Genomic DNA, 18,174 nt, shown 5'->3' on the forward strand with positions numbered 1-18,174 from the left:
TACCTTACTGATCAGCTTGTATTGAGAAAGTCTAACTACTATGTATAAGGATGTAAAGTAAATCCCGAGTGAAAGTGGTTCGAAACACCAATATAAAGCTATACAGTCAGATGGAGGATGATAAAACTCTCTGTTTTCTATCTGATTCAGAAATCTGTAACTCTGAAGACAACCAAGTCTCCTCCAAATATTTCTGAAGGAACTTAAAGCAGCATCATAATGCTCTGCATGCATTTCACAAGTTTGGTAGCATTGGATGCACTACAGACTTAACATCTTTTCAAGTCATTTGCCACAAAGGAGAATCTTAATTTATCCATTTAATGTCAGGAGAAAATGAGTTAAGTTGACTAGAATTGCATTCTCTCCAAATGCTATCAAAGAAATATACTGATGGATTTTTCTTCAACTATTTCCAGACAGTTTTGTTACAACTAAAGCTCAAGTGTTTTCTGTATTTGTAATGGAGCCAGCCAGAGGGTTATACTAATTCCAACATGTGGATCATCCATGACAACCTGTGATGGCTAAAATCAGTAGTTCTTTATTCAGTGTTCCAGTAAGATTTAAGAATAAGTCCTAGCAAAACTGGATCTCAGAGAAATTCCCACTCTGTTAAAATATTCATGCCAGTGTTGTTTAGTTATCTTCTCATTTCCTCTACATCCTCAGCCATTGACCAGAGGCAGATCTAGCATGTCAACTTTGGTTGAAAACTGAGATTATGAAACTAGAAGAGCTTAAATTTAAGAAATTGTTAGACACTAGTGAAAGCAGTACAACATAAATGACTGAAAATTTGAAAACTCAGTCTAGCCATGCCTTGAGGCCAAAATAATTGAATAGTTAATTGTTAAAAACACCTGAGTCAAGTATGACCCTGAAATTACTTTCTTACAAGACTAGGGCTTGAATGCTCATGAGCACTCACTTTTCAAGTATACAATTGCCACCCACTCTTCAAGTTTACAATTGCTCTTAATTATCTCTGAATATTTGGAATAATAAAGCTCAAAGCCTTTTTCAAAGATATCCAAGTTTATTACTGAAAAAAAAATGTAATAATCAAATACGCATGATACAGCAAGTAGTTGCATTTGTATATGTAAACCTTGATAAAGTAAACACCATCCCAAAGACAAATTTATGCCAAAAATGTCTTACGATAGTTAAACAGATTTACAACTTTTTTGTCAGTAAATTCTTTTACTTCTGGGTTACACAGCTGCTTGTAAAAGCAATCCCTAAACACAAAAGAAAGTGAAAGCTGACATGCTGGAGCAAATAGCTTTTGCACAGAAATGTAAATTTCTCCAAAACGCTCTCTTATACTGTAAACTTGTTTTAAATATTACTTACAAAGTGTAGATTTATGAGTAGAAAAAATAGCTGAAATTTTAGTCTTACTCCTTACTTAGAAATCAAGTTGTATTTAAATGTTACAGAAATTTCAAATATATACACATTTTAAGAAATCTCTTATGATCACAATATTGCAAATTACCCAGGACTATTAGAGTAAAAAAATGACTGAATATCTTATTCAGTCAGATTTTACATGAGATTATTTCAAATAACTGAAATTTCAGTGATACTACCCTAGGTAAAAATTACAGCCAACAGTTTGGAAGATTTTTCAATACGAAACTCCAAGTAATTTAAACGGAACATGAAAAGAAAATGTGATCTGATTTTTTTTTTTCATTATTAACAGAAAAATCATCATTTTCTCAGTGGTTAAAATCTCACTAGTTTTAGATTCCATTGGGTTTAATCCTAATTTCTCATCCTGTTGCATCCTAACAAGTAGCTCATGTCAATAAGAATGCAAACTACAGAGAACATCTAGCAATGCAGAGTTGAATCAAGAAGATAGACTGAGTCAACAAAACTAACATAAGGTCATTTTGAGCGCAGTGAAGAAGGAATACACCATTAACATTTCAAGACTAAATCCCAGTCCTGGATTTTAAAAGTTCCTATATATCATGGAATAGTGAAGTGATTTCCCTACTGTTCCTTGTTGTGCCATTAGAACTTTGTGCTGATGTGGTAACATTGTGCTATTATGGTTATGCCAAGGTTATGACAATCCAAATTTCTAGGAAATATGTTTGCAATAGCAATATCAGATAAAAATTGTCAAAATGAATCCATTATAGAAATTCAAAAATTATACAACTGTGTAGGGTATTTCGGACATGTGTGAAGGAAGGGACATAAGGACAAAAAACTGTGGTGCCTGGGGATGTGACTGAAAGGACAGAAATGGCACAGACAGAGGTACCCCATACTGTCTCATACTGCTTCATCCAATCAATGCATACAGATTTGTAAAAAGCACCAGACAGACTAATATTCGTTCACTTTCAGCTTTGGCATCTCAGTAAGGGATATCCAGAAACAGACTGTAAAAATCTGCTGTTACAGAATTACCCTGGAAATCGGACTGTCACCCAGAAGGCAGTGTGTAATAAAACACTGAGGATAGGTAAAGAATGAGTCAAAGGAGAAAAAGAAAAGATCAGGAGGCCTATCTCCATGCTTCATCCTCAAATCCTTATTTTTCAGAGCCTGTTGCAATTCTGGAGTAAAACTTGCTGGAGCAAACGTAAGCCCTTTGCTGCCTTCTGCTCATTCTCACCCTCCACATGCTGGTTGCTGAATTTTACTTCAGAAGAATATGGGTTTTGTGAGCATCAGGATGAATACGAAGACTTCGGGAATTTCTAAGCTACTAGATTTTCCACTACAGGAATATAGATTAGAATTCACTGAAACACTTCCAAAAAGTGTCACCGTATGCATTTTGTCAGACAAAGTATGTATTGGAAGAAAATAACAGGTCTGCCTAGAAGCAAATTTCTGTTTGAATTCTAGAATCAGTCTTAACATCAAATAATTATTATGAAGTGTTGCCCTTATATTTGTTTCAAACTTTGTCCCCAAACAAGCAACCTCAGCACTTTCTGAGGATTCCAAAAAACATAATGCTTCTGGGAAGTACTACTGCATTTTAAGTGAATACTGATACAATTTTTACCTCTGTGCATTTCTTAATAGAAACTAAATAGAAAATCTGATTTTTTTTTTATTTTCCATCAACTTTATTGCATTCATAAGTAGCTGTTAGTAAAAAATTTGTTTTATAAGGCCAGTATATATATAAAAATCTACTTTATAATATTTTTAATGAAAATTGGTGACATTTACAGGCTAACTATGCTAATTTGCCTCCAAATGTGACATAATACAGAAGTTTGCCAAGTCCCACAATGCCATGTAGGACATGGCAGGTAACTCCAATGGATTCCATGGCTCCAGAAATTCTCTCTGGCAACACCCCCAGTTGGAGTTTGCAGTGGAGGAAGCTGCAGCAAGGAAAGAGCAGACGTACATTATGCATATGATTAGACTGATCATCTTAATGGCACATTAAGAATAAAACATCACCAAAACACTTGCCTTTCCCCATATTAACACTCACCCTGAAGTTATGTTTCCCAAGGTATTTATCCTTCTGTAGAATTTTTTTTTATGAAGGAAACTTCAGGAAATTTATTAATTTTTCCATTAAGGTATTTATCTACTAACCTGTTTTTACTATTCTGTCTAGACATTTTTCTTTTGAACTTCCCACAGGACACAATTGAGCCTAACTATGCCTCAGAACACAATTTATGACAAGTTGTTGAAAAAGGAGGGCACAGCTACAGCTGATGTGTATTTCATACTATGTACTTCCAAAGAAACATCTAACAAAAAACAAAAGATCACTCATCATCTACCATCACTGTTGAAATTTTAGCCCTGTCACCATTTTCTCTATAAATCCTTTAATGAAAAGGGCTAGGAAAGAAATGAATCATTAATGTGGGAAAACACCTCCAAAATGATCAGGTCCAATCTTTGACCAAAAATCACCATACAAATAAATCACAACACTAAATGCCATGTCCAGTCATTTCTTGAACACTTCCAAGGATGATGCCACTTCTCAGGGCAGCCCATTCCAATGCTTTCAATGAAAAAATTCTTCCTCATGTCCAACCTGAACCTTACTGTGTGTAGCCTAAGATTATGTTCCTCTGTCTTGTCACTAGTTACTGGTAGAAGAGGTTGACTCCCACCTTGCTACAATCTTTTCAGGTAGTTGTGGAGAGTGGATAAGACTCCTCTGAGCCTCATCTAACAAGATAATCACAGCTCCTACAGCCACTCCTCCTGTGACTTAATCTCTCTAGACGCCTCTTCAGCTTCATTGCCCTTCTCTAGACATGCTCCAGTACCTCAATGCCTGCCTGGAACTGAGAGGCCCAGAACTGGACACAGGTCTCAGTGTATGGCCTCATAAGTACAGATGGACAATCACTTCCCTAGTCCTGCTGGTAACACACAGGACAGGATGCCATAGGCTTTTTTGTCCACCTGGGCAGATGCTGGCTAATGTTCAGCTGTTGTTGACTAGCACCCCATGGTCCTTTTCTGCAGGGCAGCTTTCCATTCTGCCCCCAGCCTGCAGCACTGGCCCATTGATCCATATCCCTCTGCAGAGCCTTCCTGCCCTCCCACAGATGAACAATCCCACCCAACTTAGTATTGTCTGTAAACTCATTGAGGATGCCCTTGATCCCCTTGTTCAGATCATTGATAAAGACATTAAACAGAACTGGCCCCAATATTGAGCCTTGGGGAACCACACTACTGACCAGCTGCCAACTGGATAAACAGCATTCACTGCCAGCATCTAGGCATAGCCATCCAGTCAGCTAAGAGTGCACCTGCTGCCACCTTCTCCAGGAGAATGCCATGGGTGACAGTTTCAAACGCTTTACTGAACTCATCATGAGGTTTGCCTTGGTTCCAAATATCCATCAAAGGATGCTCAATCAGCATGCTGTGTGAGCCCAAACTCAACATTCAGTCAAGCCTTAGCACTTAGTTGTGAATACTCTTAATGCCTCCCTCTTTGTAGAGACAAAATTTGGGGAACTTCTCATTAGGATGGCAAATACAACAGAATACTTATTTTCCTTTTTTTATTCACCGAAGTTCAGATTGCACACATTAGGCACAAATTCAGAATAAAAAGTAAGAAATGAGGTGCATATAATGTATCTGGACTTTGTGCCATTTCTGAAATGAAAACTTCTTTTGTCTGAATCTAGATGCATAATTTGGTTAAAAATAAGTAACACATTTTGAACAAATATTTTTAATGTAAAAAATCTAGTTGCTCATGCAGTCTCTCTAAGGGTGCATGCATAGAGCAAAGTTTTCATAGATTAGATCTGCAACGATCTAAAGCATTTTTGCGCAAATTGAGGTTCTAAAGCTTTGTCAAACTTCACAAATGCAGCCTGCATGCACAGTCTAGTCATACTAGTCATTTGTTTGAAAAGACAATATTTAGAATATTAAAAGATCATTCACCATTCAAAAAATACATTATTCCTGAGGACAGTATTCGCCTTATTCTTTAGGAAAATAACGTGCAGTCAATGTAAACAGCATACTAAGCGAAGTCCAGCAAAAAGGTTTCTCAGCTTAAGCAAATGGCTAGACAGTGGCAAGACCTTTACACATTGTTGATGACCTCCAAAAGTAAAGGGCACACACACACACAGTGTTTCTTCAAACTTCTTGTGCTTTCTCAGTGCATAAAATGCACCATGTTGGATCTACATACTTGTCTTTCATACACTTCATATACTTCTACTTCTTTCAGTGCTGAAAAAAATTCATTATATATATATATGTAAATCCCAAATACAAAAAGATGTTTTTAATGTGGCTTTTCAAGTCTGACTGGAATTTGCCTAGGTATGTAGTGACACATGCCAATATCAATAGCAGAAAGAAGTATAAAATAGTAACTCTGATTTTTGCCTGATTTTACTCTGTATCTTTATAATTTCAGCCAGCAAAGACATTTTATTTTTAGAGAAAATATTAAAAAGAGCTCATCTGTGACCTCCTGAAGCATTGAAATATTATCACTAGGTGGCACAGGAACAAAAACTATCACACAGGGTTAATGTTGTCAAACGGTGCTTGACAATCCATAGAATGAGACAGAGAGACAATAAATTAAATCAAACCTTGTGATTCTAATAGCACTGAGGAGAGTGCAGTAATTTTTTTTTTCTCATAATGACTCCTGAACAACTTAATGCACAACCAGAATTTGAAGGAACAAAACAGCCTTTCCAAAACATGGTAAGCTGAGTTCCATCAGCCCTTTATCACAGAATGAATGGGTAATGTATATGATTGGACCAAATCTTCAAATTTCTTTCCTTCTTTAATGCAGTACTATAGATAATCCCACAAATGCCTTGTCTGGTAAGAGAGCTGAAATTAACCAAGAAATCTCATGAATGTGGTGAAACAAGTGAAGAACCTAAAAGTCTGATGTTAGGCTCTCCAGATACAGCATATCCTATTATTCCACTTTGACGGGTTCTTGACTCTTGAAATTAATTCCAATGAAATAAAACACAATTATTGTCCTAATTAATGTAAGTAAATACTGGAATCACACTTTTTAATTCAACCGGATAGTGTAAATAGTAAAAATTCAGGTATTTTCATATCATATCAAATCAGCAGTGATTTTGCTGCAGCTTCATCCCTAAAAATAATGTCAAAATTTGTAACTGTGTAGTTACTGTGCTTTGCTGACTCTGTTTTTTAGATTTTTTTCATCCAATACAGAGAAGCATTATTCAAAATTGCACAGGAGAAACAGAACAACTGTAACTCTGTTTATTTACTCCCTTCCCTGCATGGTATCCCTTCAAACTTGTTTAAATATTAAGTACTTTTCCTGTATTATAAAATATTAGTAATAGACAATTTCATCACAAAAATGTGACTATTAACCACAAGCAACATTGCAGTATGCTGTTTTGCACATAAAAACTGAAATTTGATACTTCAATGAACATCTACTATTTATAGTGATTTTATCAAAAAAATCCCGCCCAATGTGTAAGAAGGCATACTACTACTACTACTACTACTACTACTACTAAATCTAAGAATAACCAGCTTGTGGGTATGCACTTATATACAATCTGTATACATATTTGCCTGTATCCAGCTCCAGTGTTATGATGCATTTAGGCCAATAAAAGAAGTGTACGTTAATGCAACATTTACTATTACAATAAGAAGAACATTGTTACAAATTGTTCTTCTTCTCCTTCCCTGAATAAGCAAACCACAATATTATACTGTATGTCTCATATATATCTGCAGAACCTTGCATACTATAAAGATACAATTGTATTTTGTAGAGAAAGTAATTTGCGCTGCATGGGAGTTTTTCAAGTTAGCATTCTGTGAAGTCATGGAATCATTGCCCAGACAGATCAAGAGAACAGTAACACAGTTAGCATGAAAATGATAGTTCTTTCATCCTGGAAGTGTGTGAAGATGGCCTTTCCATACACAAAAGTGGAAAGACAACTCAACAGCTGTGTAATTTTCAAACAGAAAATTACATTCTCCTAGTGTTACTGTTTTCTTTCTGAATTTGGACTTCTTTGATTTTCAATTAGATGGATAAATTAATGACACTGATGTGCAAATCTTTAACTGCATAGTATATATTTAGCAGCCACAGACCCCTTTTTTAGGGTAGGACCACATCCACAATCTCAACAAGAGACTAAACCTGACAAAACAGTAAGGCTGAAAGATCAAGTCATGGCCACAAAGGCAACAACTTCTCTTTTCTTTAGAGGCGTTAACAAATGCAGCTGAGCAATCAGAAGCTGTAGAAGTAGTCAATATCATATAAAATTGGTTTTAGTCATGCCCTTACTCTATAGGTTCACAGGTAATTTTCTGGTTTTGTCATGCTTATAGTATCTTCATAAACAGCATGAAAATCCATTGCCTTTTTTAAAAACAGTGTTCAGATTTTTAATCTGTCTGCACATTTCTGAATGCCAATTTTCATTGGAGCTCATCACAAACCAGTTACAGGTAAGGCTTTTCATTATCATAATTGGAAACATCAATTTTTCAGTGCCCACCAAAGTACGTAACTGTACTGCCTAGCAAGAACATATATACACCACCACCAAATCTCACATTGACAGACTGACTTCATTTTGTAACTTCACTTTCCAATTTCAAAAGATGGTTTTGTTGTAGCATGGTAGCGACTACGGCCATTCATGGTGATACTGTTTTCCATTCTTTTTCCTTTCTCTTTGCAAATGTTCCAGTTCAGCCTCATACATCATTTCCTGGACTAAGTACTTCTCTCTTCTCATTCTGTCACACAAATCTTTGGGTATGTCTGGAATTAGGTAGGCAATGAAAGACTTTATTCCAAAAACAAGGTGCTGAAAAGAAAAACAAAAATAATTGCTTAACATATCAATAAATATTCCTTTGTAGGACTACATTTTAGAGCCTAAAAGTCTATGGCAAAACTGGAACTGAGATTCAAGTAGTCTTTGTTCAGGGCTTATAACAGAAATAGGCAATCAGATTCCTGGGTAGCAAGCAATACGTTCTTTGAACTTAGTATATATGTTTCTACTTCTATATATTAGGCTAGAATCATGTATAATTTTCCTGACACAGATTCCATCTTGTAATAACTGTGCCTAATATACTACAAAACTTGCATTTCTTCTTTTTCAGTAAAACAGGGAAGATTGGGCAGGGAACCAACACGATGGACAAGATGACTGTTAAGGAAATATGATTTTAGAGGAACTCTAAACTAAGTGCATGCTCAGTCAATTCTGTTTGAAGCAGCTGATAGACAACAGTTTGGGGAAACAATTTTTTTTCTCCCTCTCTCTTGAACAAACAATTGATTAACATGACAATTTACTCATAAGACTACAGTAAAGAATTAACTCAGACTTTCAGGAGGTAGAAAGGAATTGTTCCCTCCAATAACTAACCTCAAACACTATTATGAAGGCCAGCCGTGCTGCCAGGACATGCCAAAATTGCAAAGTGAATTCATACGGAGTTGAACTCCACGGTGGGGCTCTGTAGTCTCTATATCTGCAAAGCAAAGAGAAACCCAGTAAGTTACCCTGCGCTCAAAAACCTAGACATGGTCAAGTGGTCTCTTCTTCATCGCAGATCTGGCTAAAAGGAGAGAAATTAAAGTGAAAGTAGACTTCAAGAGGAATTAAACAGAAAGGGAGAGCAACTGCCCAAAATATAGGCTATTAAATAAAGCTGTTTATGAGAAAGTAGTTTTTGCTTCCAAAAGTCCAGAACAAACAGTTTATTTTATTGTTACAAAGCTGGAGTGTTACATGTATTGATTCTAAATTGTTTCTTGTCTTTGCTTACAAACATTTGAGATTCTCCAGATAAAGCTTGCATAAATGAAATTTGATTCTAATTTAAACTAACACTACTGCAAAACTAAGTCTGAAAACAGGAGTGCACTCATGTCATATTTCATTTTTAAGCTGTATTTCTTGTATTCATCTTGCATAACTCACTTTGTAGTCTTAGCCTCAGTTAGAGAGGTAACAAAAATTTCAATTATGTATTTTAATTAATTGACTTCAGAATGCTTAACAACATTGAAATGAGGATTTTTACCTTTCTTGGTAGCTGGTAAAACTTTTAAATTAAATAATTCATAGAGACATGAAAGATAATTGCTTGCAAGAGTCCTGCAAAATCTTCAAACACAGATTTCCAATGTTAGTAGTGTATCCTACCACACACTCTTTGCACCTGAGGCTTCTGTGTTGAACGAACATGAACTGCAAGGCTTTTATGGGCAAAAAAGAAAAGCCAGCAATTTAAGCACTGCATTTAAGCGCCACCAGCAATTTACTGTCTGCATTAATGTCTATGCCTGTATTACAATAAGTGAAAGCATTAAAACATACCGGCAGTATCCTGAGTATCCCATCCCAAGTTCACTCAAATCAAATACTGATAAACTGCTGTTGACATATCCTTTTAGGCATCTGAAAGAAAAAGCCATATAGGTAGCACTTTCTTCAAAGTGGTTATACAATAAACATCTTGTACATAAACATGCTATCAGATATTGTGAGCATAATAATTTATTTGCTTATCAGGACAAATAAATTCTAAAATTTCATGCATACAATCAAAGTTCATTGTTAAAAAAAGACTAACATCTGTTTCAGGTATAGCACTGTTTAAAAGTCTATTTTCAGCACTTCTTATGGTTTTGGTTATTTTTCTGCTGGGAGATATAAACCAAAAACTGTTGCTACAGTGTTTTTAATTACTGATGTTTGAAAGATGGATAGAAAGGCAGAAAGTAGAACAATTTAACACAGAATCAGATACTTGCAGAATTGGCCCCCAATAATGCAGCATATACAAAAACACAGCAGGTTTTCTGAGGTTTCACCAACAGTAAAATGAACAGTGCATATATACCAAACAGTTCTATTAAAGGAAAAAATTTATTACTGTTAATTACAGAAATCATATAACTATATTGATGTATGACTGCAGGAGTGAATTTTTGCTGTTGCTTGAAAATCACAGACATATAAGAGAACCTATCCTCTTTGAAATTTGTCTTGCGAATTAACATAAAGCACATTTGAAAGTCAAAGAAGATTTAAGAAGAGATGCATAAAGAATCCTTTTATAATCTGGATCTTCAGGTTTGCTGTAATACCTCAAATCACTACTAGCAAAAAATAGAAATAGAATTACAGTAATTTCACGATTATAAGCCGCACTGAGTATAAGCTGCACTTCCGGGTGCCGGCAACTTTTTGTTCTTTGTCCATATATAAGCTGCACCTGACTATAAGCTGCACGTTACAATACAGAGTGTGATAAAAGGTATCTATTCTATCATCATCTGTTGAGGGTGGGGGCAGTGATCCTTATCTCAACGGCAGATACTCTGTTAATGGGCCATCCATTGAAACCAGGCGGGGCATTGTTCTTTATCTTTTCACAACCCATCCTTCCTCCAGCGAGTCATTTTCTGCTAATGGCCCATTGAGTCCCACTGTGTCACTGATAAAATTACTTCATCCTATTGGAAGTTGCTCCAGCCAGGGGGAAGAGTCCAACATTTCTTACCAAGATAAAAACAGAGGTTTTGGGACACTATGGTAGCCCCTTTCTCCACTGGACTCCAGAGGAAAACCGGATTTCTCCACATCACCACTGGACCTCCGGAGGGAAACTGCACCTTCTGCAGGAGCACTGCTCCAACTGAACCACATCTGTCACTGCAGGAGGACTGCAACCACCATTTAATGGGACTGCTACCAATACCCTGTCTGACAGGGTGTCAGGCTGTACTCCGACTTTGTCAGGGTTTAGAGTTTGTTTCTTTGTAGTACTGTATTTCTATTTTAATTTCCCTAGAAAAGAACTGTTATTCCTAATTCCCATATCTTTGCCTGAAATCCCCTTGATTTCAAAATTATAATAATTTGGAGGGAGGGGGTTTACATTCTCCATTTCAAAGAGAAGCTCCTGCCTTTCTCAGCAGACACCTGTCCTCTAAACTAAAACAGCAACTTTTTGTTCTTCATCCATATATAAGCCGCACCTGATGATAAGCTGCACTTTGGGTTTGGACCAAAATTTTAGTCAAAATGGTGCGGCTTATAATCATGAAATTACTGTACATAGTTCTGTCTTAAATGGGTAGTGTGCATCAAGCAATAACTTTTTTTTTTGAACCATCTCTTTTCATCCTTTCCCACCTCATTATTTTTGCCCTTAAACTCTTTTTTCCTGTGTCAGCTCAGAAGACTAAATCTCTATTTTTGGGAGCATATATACACGTGTTTAAGAACGCACTAGGAGAAGACAGTAAAAACCTACTGCAGAGAAAAAGAAAAGCTTATCTAGAAAAGATTAGAAAACTGATGCAATGTACAATTTTTTTTTGTTTGCATTCAGAAGGGAAAACATGATTTTCCACTTGTATAACTAGCTACTTTGCAAAGTCTTTGGAATGGCACTTCACATCTGTGAAGGTTTGCAGAGATGTAAAAGAAATGTATCTGATATATGTTATCACAGAAACACAGTGATAAATTGTGCTTCCACTGAAAAACACATGTATATAAAGAATATCCTAATTACTTTTCTTGTCTGTACCCTTGATCTGTACAAGGACCATATTTGTATGCATAGACAAAACGTGGAATGTAATCAGAAGTAATAGCAATAACAAAGGCATTGGTGATGACAGCCAGAACTCCAATTCCTTCCAGAATTCCATACCAAATACCTAGAAAAAAGAGAAATGTCAACAAAGTAGTCAGTTTTTATAGTCATATTAAGTGATATAAAATCATATTAGTGATAATAAAGTCATTATTAGTCATACAGTTTTCCTTTCTTATTGAGAATGAGTTATGAGACAGAAAAATGAGTCAAGATTAAGCCATACCCCACATTCCGGGCACCATCTGCACCACCCAAATGAAATCTTACAATAGGACACACCCTGCTGAGAAGACACAGCTAAGCAACAAAGGCATAACCAAAATTCTTTGTTATAAAGGTCAAGGAAGAGATTCTGGAAAGCGATTTCTTATTTAATTCAATTTTAAATTAAAATTTAATTCAGTCCTTTTATTTAATTTCTAAATTCAACTGATTTTAGACGTAGAGTTCCATAAATCAGAAGCCTGAAATACTTTTAGCCTATTTTCAATATTCAAACTATTATGATTCCTTATCGTAAATAGACAACAAACTTGAGGAATCCTCTTAGCAAAGCAACTAACTATCTTTAGTTGCCTAAAAGGAAAGTAGTCACTGAAATCTGTTAGTTACATTACCATCTTGACACATTAAATACTTCACGAGTTAAGCAAGCTGTTCTCAAGAGGAAAATACAAAGAGATGATACCTGACCGTTGTCAGGTTTTCTCACCTATATCTGTTGCTCTTGCAGGCATAGGTCTTCGCCACTGAGTGACAAACTTGTATGCATCTAATCTGATTTCTATGATATTGTTAAGCAGTGCCAGGAGAGGTGCCAGTGGGAAGGCAGCAACAAAGATGGTTGTAAAGCCAAACTGTAAAACTAGACAGGTATTTTTATGGTTAGAAATTGGAAACTCAAAAAATCTTTTAATGCAACATAGTCCTGCTTTCTAAAGAAAACCAACACCTCCCAGATTTGCTCACCCATCTCTAAATATTCATCCATTAAGCCATGGAGATTCATAGGTTGCAGATTCCAATCTTTTTCCCACTGAGGTAGAGAAATTTTATTCTCCACTGATTGCCCTCTTCTCTTCATTTTGCGTCGTGACCACCAATTCTGTAATAAACTTTATTAAATAAAGAGAGTATTAAATGCTTATCTGCTCAGAGATTTAAAATATGTTCTGGTACTGTTTTGAAATAAGTGGACCTATTTTGAACAGCACCTGGATGATTACTTAGGTATTTTATGGAAAATTTTACAGTATAATCTTAGATACAATGCAAAGAACTTATAAAAGATCTCAAAAGTCTGCATTTTAATTTTAATTATGTCTTTAGCATAGCATGTTCAGCATTGTACAAATAAGCTTTTCAGAATACGGAACATGATTTCATAGACTTCTTTTGGGTAGGATTTACATGAATGACTAAATTAAAAAAGAACAAGAAAAAAGAAACACACATAGTAAGAGCACTAAAAAGTAAATAATGCTTTATCTTCAATCCTGCAAAAGGCAAACCAAGTCAGTGGAACTCAGTAAGAACGCCATACTAAAATAAACTGTATAGTAGAACACATATTATTTTTGAACAAACCTAAAAACCTAGATGCCCTACAGAATATTTTTTTTCTTAAAGCAAGAAAAAGCATTTAAAAAGGTGCTGCTGAATGCTGAAGGTGGAAGTATTTAAGACTATTCTTCACAAAGCTGTGCAGAGATCTTTTCACACAGTGGTTATAAATATTAAGGAGATAGTAGGCGCATGAATTAAACTGCAATGTAAATAAAGAATATTATCCAGTACTGACACATGGACCAACTAAAGACTACCATTTCTCTCTAGAGATTATGGGAGAAAAATGATGGGAAATAACTTTCTTGTAAGTATTTTTATAAAAAGGCTGCTCCTTTTTCTCAAGTTAATTTAGTGTTTGGCTCTTGATCTCTCTTGTTACTGAATGACAAATGTTGCCTATGTTGGAAACATGTCAAAACAAGAGATTTCTTTCTGTAACAGAATATAAACATGTTCTAAAATAAATTTTAGACAAAGTTAACATCCTACTTTGCTGAGAAGACAGGAAGCCTGGCAGCTCAAGTAGGTTTCTCAATTTCAAAAATCCTCCTTCCACAACATACAGTATACAGTCCCTCATTTGCAGAACAATTGCAATTGCATGTTGTGAGCAAAATCCTGTCTAACATATTTTCAAGGTTGAGACTTCAATTAGATCAATATTTGACAATCAACATTTTACTGGAAACATATTCTTACAGATTCAAGAGAAGTGTGAGATTCTTAGCTCATTAGTCATTTCAGAGGCTTAACAGCTCTGTATTATGGAAAATGAAATCATAATAAATAATTTAGATGCTTAACATACCCTGAGAAGTTTTATCTTAGAGCAGAAGTTAATGCTTTCATTGGGAATAAAGTGACAATATGTGAGGTGCAACGAGTGAAAACATTCTCTAAACACATAAGCATTTCTCCCTATGCTTGAATTAAGCTAACATGTATTTACTATTTTTAAAATGAACTTTAACATCTGAACTTACGGATAGCCTAGTTCCATGAAGTTGTTCCACATTTGTTTTAAAACCATAATAACTCCCATTTGTAAGCACAGATCTATCAAACAGCCACTAGGATGACACTGAAATGAAGTGGAAGAGATCAACAGCAAAAATCAGAGAATTTCTTTATTTTTATCTGTTTAGAGTATAAATAAAAAATATTATGTAGTGAAAAACACTAATGTCCATCAGCAGAAATATTAAAAGAAATTTTAACAAAATAAATATTAATAGACTTCAGTTGAACAACCTTTAGACATATTGTTAGATATTAGATCATATTGCCTAATTTGAAGGTATGTGTGCTAGATATATGATAAATTATATAGACCACTTCACTTAGACCAATAAGTACTTACTCATTTGCAAAAAAATATTTTCATTTGCAATAATTTAAAGAGAAATTTACTAGTAAAATTTCTGGTACTGGTATGTTAACATTATAAATATATATGTACTGCCATATTTAAATGTTAAGTAATTACAGAACCATTTTTTTTCAATTAATGAACTGCAAAGTTACGATATTGTACTTTGTGGCTACCAAGTTTCAATAGAAGAAATCTGTTTTTCAGAGAAAAGAGGAAACTTCAGCATACTGATGAGCTGCAATTCTAACATACAAGTTAAATTTTGAAAGTATTATTTTTCTTCTTTTAGAATTCTATAGAATTATAGATTAGTTTGGGTTGGAAACGATGCCTTAAGATGATCTAGTCCAAACTCCTGCAATAAGTATGGTCATTTTCAACAGGATGAGTCCCATCCAACCTGACTTTGAACGTTTCCAGGGATAAGATATCCATCACCTCTCTAGGTAACATGTCCCAGTGTAGTACCACTACTACTACAACTAAAACAACATCTCTTCCTTACACCTAGTCTGAATCTAGCCACTCAGTTAAAAATCATTAACCCTTGCCCTGTCTCAACAGGCCCTACTAAAAGTTTGTCCCCTTCTTTCTTATAAGCACCTTTAAGTGCTGAAAGGCAGTACAGTAATTTCATGACCATAAGGCGCACCGGATTATAAGGCACACCCCCTGGGACTTGGCAAATTTTGCGACTTTGTTGATCATATAAGGTGCACTGGACTATAAGGTGCACTATTTTTTTGCAGCAAGGAGCCGCAACAAAGTAACAAATTACTGGCAGGTGATCGATTTGCAAACATTTTTCAAAGATCAGTGTAGCCTTAAAACGCAGCCCCAGGTGCCCTCCCCGTGCAGCGGGCCCCGGCACTCCCACCCGCCCCCAGCACCGGCTGGCACGGTTCACAGCTCCTGGCTCCCACTGCGCGGCCACACTGTGTCCCGGCTTCCCCCCTGCCAGCGGTGGCGCCGCTTCTCAGCGCTTTCCCACAGTGCTTTTTCGCCGCTTTTCCGTGCTTTCCCATGGTGCTTTTTCAGTGCTTTTCGGTGCTTTCCCGGGGCACTTTTTTGCTGCTTTTCAGCAGCGCTTTATCGCTGCTTTTCCGCGGCACTTTTTTGCCGCTTTTCCGCACTTTCCCAGGGTGCTTTTTCGCCACTTTACAGGGCTTTCCCACGGTGCTTTTTCGTGGCACTTTTTCGCCGCTTCTCGGCACTTTCCCGTGGCGCTTTTTTGCCGCTTCTCGGCACTTTCCCAGGGCGCTTTTTCACCACTTTTCGGCGCTTTCCCGTGGCGTTTCTTGGCGCTTCCCCGCAGCTGCGCCACTTCCCCCCGCTTCTCCCCGGTCAATGGCCGTGCTGGTTCCCGGTTTCCCCCGCCCGGCAGCTGCGGCTCCCGCGGTTCCCGACTCCCCCAACACGGTTGCAGCTCCCACGGGTCCCGGCTCAGCTCGCAGCTCTTACTTCCGGGTTCGCAAATTTCTGAACTTTGTACATCAGATAAGGCGTACTGGACTATAAGGCGCACTTCCGGGTTTGGGGGAAAATTTTAGTCAAAAGGGTGCGCCTTATAGTCGTGAAATTACTGTAATAATGTCTCATTGGAGCCCTCTAAGCTTCTCTAAGCTGAGTATCTCCAACTCAGCCTGTCTTCATAGGAGAGATGCTCCAGCCCTCTAACTCATTTTGTGGCCTTCCTCTGTTACCCATTCCAACAGATCCATGATTTTTTTCTGTGCTAACAGAAATTGATTAAGTTGATTAAAAAGCTGATGGCTTTATATTTATATCTTCTATCCAAAAATTCTAATTACCAGTAGATTCCAGTCTTGTAGGACTCTCAGTGCTTGTGACAAAAGGGATTATTAACGATGGCTTTTCCCTAAGAGAGAGGCAGAACTTGTGCGTCTTGGGCAGTCAGTCAGCACACTGGACAGCACTGGAAAAACCCATCTCCTGTATCCTATCCTTTGTTATAAATAGTTTAGTATTTGCTGCGCTTGGAATAATAAAAACTTTAAACTGGGCTTCAGCTATTTCCTTTTTACTCATGAAAATATCACAGGAACACAGAACAAGATTGTTTACCTCTTCCAGCCTCCATCTGTTAAAAAGCTTGTTGTACTTTCCTGGGCGTCCTGCAAATCTGGAAAATAAGATTTCTGTGTCTCAGTGGACATTCCAGTATCAGTAATTGTTTCATAACATCCACGGAATTCAGGAAATATCAACAGAATAAATCATACAGGTTTAAATCTGGTGTCCGTAGAATATGGAAGTTACAGAATGCAAACAAAGACCATTTTGCAAGTGATCATAAACTTTTATTATGTCCTGAATAAAAATCCTAGCTTCAGAGATTTTAGATTTTAGATGTTCAAACTCTAATCCAAGAAGATAGCAAGCCATTACAGTTAATAGGAATAAACTGCAGCACAGGGATCTGCTTGCCCATGTAAAGCGCACACTTGATTTTTAAACAAATCTCAGTTCTTGACAACCTCAATGGAAGTAATAAGAGAGAAAGAAACCCATGCCTGGTCCTATTAGATACAGGAGAGAGAAAGACACAAATAAATTTTGATACTGCATGCCAAATACACCACAGAATGCAACAAACATTATCACCAACAGTGTCTACCAGGCTTTTTTGTTTCTTTGTTTGTTTTTGTTAGTTTTTTCCAAATAATCTTGAACTGAAATTACACTATAAAACTTTATAGAAGATACCCTGAAATATTCTGTAGGTTCTGTGGGAATGTAAGCATGACAATAACAAAACTGAACTGAAGATGAAGTAAGGTTAGATCTGTGCTGTATTTCATGCTCTAACCTACAGATACACACAAAAACTGGAGCCAGAATTTCGGCTTCCTACTTTTGTAGAAATGCCAGACAATATTTACTATTTACAGAAATGTATTCTTGGAAATGAAACTCAATGGGAATAAACAAGAAAAGCCCATTAACACAGTGCTAAGTAAGAGACTCACATCTACGAAGTGGTTGCATTTTCAGAAGTTCTGAGTTCTTATTTAGTAGGTAAGTCA

General features: G+C 36.5%; 1 protein-coding gene across 3 annotated transcripts in view; it reads right to left on the reverse strand.

The window, feature by feature from the left end:
• Positions 1-1,002: 1,002 nt before the first annotated feature.
• ANO3 (anoctamin 3) overlaps positions 1,003-18,174 on the reverse strand; it is a 157,077-nt gene continuing 139,905 nt past the window's right edge. For all 3 annotated transcript variants that reach the window (XM_033062351.2, XM_033062350.2, XM_033062352.2), the window contains 8 exons: positions 17,213-17,270; positions 14,739-14,836; positions 13,156-13,301; positions 12,899-13,051; positions 12,100-12,247; positions 9,891-9,971; positions 8,934-9,039; positions 1,003-8,360 (listed from right to left, as the gene is read on the reverse strand). In XM_033062351.2, coding sequence (XP_032918242.1) covers positions 8,178-8,360; positions 8,934-9,039; positions 9,891-9,971; positions 12,100-12,247; positions 12,899-13,051; positions 13,156-13,301; positions 14,739-14,836; positions 17,213-17,270 — 973 coding nt within the window. In that variant the 3' untranslated portion in view covers positions 1,003-8,177. The remainder of the gene's footprint in view (positions 8,361-8,933; positions 9,040-9,890; positions 9,972-12,099; positions 12,248-12,898; positions 13,052-13,155; positions 13,302-14,738; positions 14,837-17,212; positions 17,271-18,174) is intronic.

Source organism: Catharus ustulatus, chromosome 6 (assembly GCF_009819885.2).
Source record: "Catharus ustulatus isolate bCatUst1 chromosome 6, bCatUst1.pri.v2, whole genome shotgun sequence".
Lineage (NCBI taxonomy): Eukaryota > Metazoa > Chordata > Aves > Passeriformes > Turdidae > Catharus > Catharus ustulatus.